At 33.2% G+C, this 8,010-nt stretch overlaps 1 protein-coding gene across 1 annotated transcript in view; it reads left to right on the top strand.

Annotated features, from left to right (window-relative positions):
• The window catches only part of LOC106472071 (diuretic hormone class 2-like), an 8,943-nt gene extending 2,362 nt beyond the window's left edge, over positions 1-6,581 (top strand). Inside the window, exons 2-4 of the mRNA XM_013932701.2 lie at positions 3,805-3,898; positions 5,827-5,925; positions 6,289-6,581. Coding sequence (XP_013788155.1) covers positions 3,810-3,898; positions 5,827-5,925; positions 6,289-6,427 — 327 coding nt within the window. The 5' untranslated portion in view covers positions 3,805-3,809 and the 3' untranslated portion in view covers positions 6,428-6,581. The remainder of the gene's footprint in view (positions 1-3,804; positions 3,899-5,826; positions 5,926-6,288) is intronic.
• Positions 6,582-8,010: the final 1,429 nt, after the last annotated feature.

Genomic DNA, 8,010 nt, shown 5'->3' on the forward strand with positions numbered 1-8,010 from the left:
AAATAGTAGTCCATAGATGAAAATAGTAGTTACATCCATAGTTGTAAATAGTAGTTACATCCATAGTTGGAAATAGTAGTTGCATCCATAGTTGTAAATAGTAGTTACATCCATAGTTGTAAATAGTAGTTACATTCAGTTGTAAATAGTAGTCACATCCATAGTTGTAATTAGTAGTTATATCAATAGTTGTAAATAGTAGTTACATCCATAGTTGGAAATAGTAGTTGCATCCATAGTTGTAAATAGTAGTCACATCCATAGTTGTAAATAGTAGTTACATCCATAGATGTAAATAGTAGTTACATCCATAGTTGTAGAAAATAGTTACATCCATAGTTGTAAATAGTAGTTACATTTAGTTGTAAATAGTAGTTACATTCAGATGTAAATAGTAGTTACATCCATAGTTGTAAATAGTAGTTACATTCAGTTGTAAATAGTAGTTACATCCATAGTTGTAAATAGTAGTTACATCCATATATTTTATATATATATACATATATAGTTACATATTTTAGTGTCTCTGCTACGATTGCCGACTTATGTTAGATATAGTTCCTTGCAGTTAATGTGTATGTTTTAGTTTCTCTGCTAGATATAAACAGTTGATGTGTGTTTCTGATACAAGTTAACGATTTGGTTAAATAATAATCCTAGCTTAAAAAACAGACAAGAATCCTCTTCTGCCTCAAACATTTCTCAGCATACCTGTGTCATGTGATTTTATGTTATCAACGTAGTTACACTTTAACCTCAATAAATAACTTCTTAACACGTTTACTTAAACAATCTGATGTACTCCTTATATCTTTCCTTGTGGCTTTAATGTTTCTATTGTACCACGTTTTCCCCAATAGAAGTTTGGTGCCCTTTTGTTAGGTAGGAAAATTGTTTTAAAACAATCGTTTATATCTACACTCTTCTATAGTTACTGTCCTTTAGCTAATTCTTTCTGGCGAAAATTAAACTAAAAAATAACTGTCCCATTTTAAATGTTTACTGATTGAGAAATATAACAATTCAAATGAATTTAACATTATAGGAGTTAGTTCAATCTCTAATAAAGTGGTCCAAGTTAAATAATAATTAAAATAATTTAACAGGATAGGAGTTAATTCAATCCCTAATAAAGTGGTCAAAGTTAAATAATAATTAAAATGAATTTAACAAGATAGGAGTTAATTCAATCTCTAATAAAGTGATCAAAGCTAAATAATAATTAAAATAATTTAACAGGATAGGAGTTAATTCAATCCCTAATAAAGTGGTCAAAGTTAAATAACAATTAAAATGAATTTAACGAGAATAGGAATTAATTCAATCCCTAATAAAGTGGTCAAAGTTAAATAATAATTAAAAGAATTTAACAGGATAGGAGTTAGTTCAATCTCTAATAAAGTGGTCAAAGCTAAATAATAATTAAAATAATTTAACAGAATAGGAATTAATTCAATCCCTAATAAAGTGGTCAAAGTTAAATAATAATTAAAAGAATTTAACAGGATAGGAGTTAGTTCAATCTATAATAAAGTGGTCAAAGTTAAATAGTAATTAAAATAATTTAACAGAATAGGAATTAATTCAATCCCTAATAAGGTGGTCAAAGCTAAATAATAATTAAAAGAATATAACAGGATAGCAGTTAATTTAATCCCTAATAAAGTGGTCAAAGTTAAATAAGAATTAAAAGAATATAACAGGATAGTGGTTAATTCAATCCCTAATAAAGCGGTCAAAGCTAACGAGATCATTTGTTACTGGTTGATAAATCGATCATCGTAACATTTCATGACAGTGAAATTGGATTACATGTAATTCGTTTGTAGAGAATGAAGCCAGTGGAAGTCGTTATGTTGTTGTTCGTGGACAAACATGACATTGGACATTAAAGTTAAGTCTTCTGCTACGTTAAGTGTTATTACAATATCACACGTGCAGCCTGAATGTCGTGTATTTCAAGAAGATAGGTGTATTATTACCACACATATTTTATGGCACAACACATAAATTTTGTATATAATAAGAAGTTCTTACCCTGGATCCATTGAAAACTCTTAACCTGAATCCAATCATTTATGACGTCATAACACGCAATTCTCACGAGGGATATTTGATGCATTTGACCATCACGTAAATCATATGAGATACTCAGTATCATGTCAGCAATATGTGAAGGATGTATAAAAGAAATAAATAGTTCATTTATATATACTGTTTTGTAGTCCTTGTTATTATATCATTATCATCTAAGCAATAGATATAAATCACTTAATAAACCTGCTAAAATCATCAAAATCAAGAAAAAGGGTGATTATTTTTGTTTAATACCGTCACTTCTATCCGGTTAAATGTTGTAATTTATTTCATTAAAACGAACGACTTCTAAATGTTTATATGCTGTCATTTCTTTTATTAAAATGGACGACTTCTGACAGTTTAAATGTCGCAATTAAATGTTTTATTAAATTGTAAGAAGTACAATAATGCTTCAATCACATCTATTCAGGTAAAATCCTTACGCTAGTAAAAAAAAAAAAGTCGGTCAAATTAGATCTGTTTGGCTAGGCTAGATTATACAGAGTGTTGAGCACATTATATCAAAACGATTTTGGATATGCAAATCAGCACATTATAGCCGATATAAAGTAATAGTCAAACGGAATGTATCAGAACTACATTTTGACGTTGTTGGGCGTTGAGTAGGTAGTTTGATGCTGCCGAAAACTGATCGTAAATATTCGTAAACTCAGAGCATAAAATATAATTGAGATTGGAGATTTAGAATTTCCAAAACGGGGATATTACTTGTATTTAACAGCATTTCAGAACAAAGAAACTTGAATTAGTTCAATGTACCAGGCCCATTTAAAATGAGACCTTCAACAAGTCTTACCCTAACCATGGTAAACAAAATGCGGCGTCTTATAACAGGTGAGAATCTACAAATACGAAATTCATTGGCAAAAGCCAAACAACACTATACAACATAATCAAGAAGGATTTGCATGTATAAAAGCAACCGAAGTCACGTGTACACAAGTTGCTTTAACGAGATATTTTTCAACCGTCTGGAAAATGAAACGCGTATTCAAGCTATTACATATCAGTCAAATCGCTCAATGCACCGCCTACGGACTTCTGTGCAATCGGACTCTTAAAACGGACACTGGAAAACCATCTTAGTCTTACACAGTCTGAACTCTGGACAGCCAGAAGGGAGAAGTGATGTGCTTTGGACATGAGATCTTACGATGGAGGTTTTTACACACCGCTACAGGACTATCGTGAATATGCACGGTGGTCAGATAGATCGCGACCGGATGCGACAATTGAAACTTTGACAACGCTGCGAAACTTCAGAATCGTTTTGATATAACACACTCAACCTCTTTATAAAAACGTATGTATGAGTTCATTTAGCACTCGTGTAGGTTCAGTATTAAGACATTAGGATATTTATTGGATATGACGATTACTATTATTATTCTTATTTTTTGCGAGTTTTCGGCTCCGCTTCTGCAACCGAGGAAGATACTTACGAGAATTTGTTTGTAACTAAGCACGAAGCTACACAATGGGCTATCTGTGCTCTGCCCACTACGAGTATCGAAACCCTGTTTCTAGCATTGTAAGTCCGCAGACATACCGCTATGCCACTGGGAGGCTACATACAGAGAGAGTGTTTAAACCCAATATTATAATTATCAGATTATTTACGTTAATAATTTTGCTTCTCGATAAATCCTTTTAATATTATTGCGATTTTATTGAAACCTTGTTATATTGTGTCCTGTATTCCAGCAACCATGATCAAAGGTCCCATGAACGTCGGTTTCATCACAGCCTTCTTGTTTGTAGCAGTATTGCCAGTATCTTTATCTTACCCCCAAACACGGTGAGTTGGGGGTTTTCTCCCTCAGTTTGAGTTCACTCTTATTATTAGTTGTAGTTGTCTAAAAAAACATTTGCATGACTTCTGCTGGGACCGAGTTAATTAACAAGTCATGATCCACTTAATCAGACATTTCCAGAGGGATGACGTTTTTAAATAATTTATTTTCACAGTATAGAACATATGGGCAAGGGATAAAAGCTGAAATGGCCCCTTCAGACAAGCACAAGATTCAGTTTCTCATGAACTTCTTTCCGAGGAAGAATTGTTATTCCCATTTTAAATTGAAACTAAACTATGTGTAAGTTTAAACTTAGTTTGTTTTGAATTTCACGAGGGCTATCTGCGCTAGCCATCCCTAATTTAGCACTATAAGACTAGAGGGAAGGCAGCTAGTCATCACCACCAAGTCTTGGGCTACTCTTTTACCAACGAATAGTGGGAATGGCCGTCACATTATAACGCCCCCACGGCTGAAAAGGTGAGCATGTTTGGTGTGACAGGGATTCGAACCCGCGACCCTCAGATTGCGAGTCGAGTGCTTTAACCACCTGGCCATGCCGGGCCTATGTGTTTAGTGGTTTAATATCAATTTAATATCAAGGATACCAGTTTTAGCGAGAGCTTTACAAATCCCTTCCATTGCAATATATTGGGAATGTGAATTATTATTTTGTGCGTGAAGTTTGGTTTTCAAAATTACTGAGCTTCAAAATTAAGTTGTGGAATTATTATTAACTTCGAAACAAAGCACACAACTACATAGAAAAAAATTTGGCATTAACCCTAATTTCATACACCAGTCTCACAGAACAAAATTAGATATTAACCCTAATTTATTATATCAGTCTCACAGAACAAAATTAGATATTAACCCTAATTTATTATATCAGTCTCACAGAACAAAATTAGATATTAACCCTAATTTATTATACCAGTCTCACTAGGGTTATACAACGTCATAAAACAAAAAGTTAGAACAGTCAGTATGCATTCATTTATTAGTATCGTTGGCAGTAATGTTTTACATCGTAATTAATTATAAACACTGCTCTATGCTCAAAAACGATAGGATATGGCCCAGTAAGTACTTATTTTTTATAATTATCGCGTGTAGTTACTTAACGTTTAAAATGTGAGCAGAATCAAATCAGTTCTAAGTAACCAACTAATAAACGAGGATCCTGAACGACTTGTAAGCCTAACTTAATCTTCTCTTGGTGTACGCCGACTTTTTATCTAGCCAATAGAATCATTCATTATCCGAGAGATATTGATCTGGAGGTTTCTGTTACCCTTTTCAAGACCCTAGAGTGATGCGGGCATTAGTTTAGTAACTAATCCAATCATCTTAACACATGGCCTAAAGCTGTATACATCACGAGAGAGCTATCGCTTTGATTTGAAGAATCTTATTAGAGTTTTACGATCAGGCCTTGATTTTACCTGGCAGACGACTTCCGCAAGTTTCTCGCGATTTTGTATTGGCTGGTGAGGCTTGTTGAGATTTTCGTCTTAGCTCTTAGCCCGAAGATGCATAATAGCTTGATACTTATAGTGTTTTTTGTTTACTCTGTGCTGCAAGTGCATCTTCAATACTCTCGTGAACAAGGCTTTTCAGAATTGCATGAAAAAAACTCCGTGTCTAGAGTTTAGTTATGGTTGTCGTTCATCAGTAGCTTTTCTTTTATTTGTTTCAAAGTGCTTCAATTATGTTTTGATAAGGCTTCTTGTCGTTATACAGCTGGCGCCACCTTCCCCACCTTGATCTCCGAGTCGTTGTAAATAAATAAATAATATATTTATTTATCACATCCTAACTGTAACCATACATTTTCTATGGCTCGAGGAACTACACTGTTAAAAATTGATGAATAAGATTACGTCATGTATTGTGTCCAATTAAAATAATGAATTTCCATAATCTCCAGGTACCGACGTTCCTTGGTGGAAATTAATGATCCTAATGAAGTCATGAGAGTCCTGGCGGGACTAATGGACAACTTGATTGTCGCAGAAAGTGGCAAAACGTATGTAAAAATAATATCAATTTTTTCTGGTAAGATGATTCAGAAGTATCTGAAGTTGATTACAGAATATTTCTAAAACTCCTATGTGCCTAAGTATGAGGTACCGCGAAAAATTGTTCAATATTTATGTAACGTCTGCTCTGGATAAAACGCGTTTAATTATTAGACAGCTTTATTGTCTGGTAAAGGTAGCAATTTTTAAGCCTAATAAGTGCTTTGTTATTGTTATATTAGCGTATGGTATTTGGATAAATTGAGCTTCTTGGTGGTTGGAAAGTTTTTAAAAAAATTAACTTGTAGGTAATTCATGAAATATTTGATTTTATTCTAAATTAATTATTCACAATTTTATATATATTCTAGCGAGAAACGAGGTCTGGACTTAGGCTTATCTCGTGGCTTTTCCGGTAGCCAGGCCGCGAAGCATCTGATGGGTTTAGCAGCTGCTAATTTTGCTGGAGGACCCGGTAGGCGGCGTCGTGATGTCAGCAAAGAAGAATGAAGGAAACATCCGTGAACCACAGTAGCTGTAGCATCAGTTATAAATCTTGACTATTAGTTCCAAAGACGAATGACGCACTTTAAATGAAATTTGCATTTCGGAGAATCAGTTTAATGTATACTTAATGTATAAATAAAGAAATTTCTGCAAGAGACATGAGTTCTGGCTGATTTTATTAAAACTCCTTTTTGATCAAGTTCTAAAAGAAAAAAAACAAACAGAAATGTGCATATACTAAAACACGAAACTTAATTCAAACATATGGAAGATATAGTAAAACTAATTAAAGTAATAGAATAGTTTACGTCGTTTATTAAACTTCTCCAAGTTTATTTCTCTGCCACTAGAGTGAAAGTTAGCAGTATAGAAGACAGATTGAATCAACACTAACATGGTTTGAACTTTACTTATTTGTTAGGAATCGCGTGATCCTATCCTTAGTATCTGAATAATAATAAAAAATATAGCTATTTTACTTTTCACGTTAATCCAGAATTCTGAGGACACAAAAATAGAAGTTAAAGGAAACCCCGAGATCCCTAAAAGTCATTTCATGTTAGAGATAACATTCCTCTTCCCTCCTAGTTTGATTGTGTGGAAGAGTTATATAACCACATACATTGATATTTCTGTGACTTAGGTTTTTTTTCAGAAAAGGACTCCTAGGTCTTTGATAATGCGTGAAATGGTGAATCAAGATTAACATTTCGTCTGAGTGGAAAGCATCGTTATTTTGATTGAATTCGAAGTCAAGATTGTGAAGATGATCAATTATTGATTCTACTTCCCTATTTTCTATAATGAGCAATATTCAAGACAATTACAAATATTTGCCCCATGGTTTATATATATAAACAGAATTTATGCTGTCTTATCTTATAACCACTATTGATGTTGCCCACCTTCTTTTTTTTTGTAAATTTTATTCCACGCTCTTCCTCAAATGAACATAACGTATTTATTTTTGTTCTTTGGTTTATCTAGGTCTAACCTGAAGTACCTCATCCCGAGATAAAGGTCTTTGTTTTTGTTCTATGGTTTATCTAGATCTAATGTTAGATACCTCTCTTTCTGAGATAAACTTGAATATCATTATTCCATGGTTTTATCTAGATCTCTATTTAAGCATCACCTCATCCTGACACAAACTTGTTTATTTTTGTTCCATGATTTATTTAGATCTAATCTTAGGTATCCTTCTTCCTGAGATAAACTTGAATGTTTTAATTCTATTGTTTATCTATATCTAACTTAAGTACCCCCTCCTCCTGAGATGAATGTGTTTATTTTTCTTGATCGTGTAAAGTTACTTTGTGAACCCAGTCAACAATATCGTGACTTCGTGATCGTGTAATGTTACTTTGTAAACCTAGTCAACAACATCGTGACTTATTGATCGTGTAATGTTACTTTGTGAACCCAGTCAACAATATCTTCACTTCTTGATCGTGTAATATGACTTTGTGAACTCAGTCAACAATATCTTCACTTTTTGATCGTGTAATGTTACTTTGTGAACCCAGTCAACAATATGTTCACTTCTTGATCGTGTAATATTACTTTGTGAACCACGTCGACAATAT

Source organism: Limulus polyphemus, unplaced genomic scaffold, assembly GCF_000517525.1.
Source record: "Limulus polyphemus unplaced genomic scaffold, Limulus_polyphemus-2.1.2 Scaffold5064, whole genome shotgun sequence".
Taxonomy (NCBI): domain Eukaryota; kingdom Metazoa; phylum Arthropoda; class Merostomata; order Xiphosura; family Limulidae; genus Limulus; species Limulus polyphemus.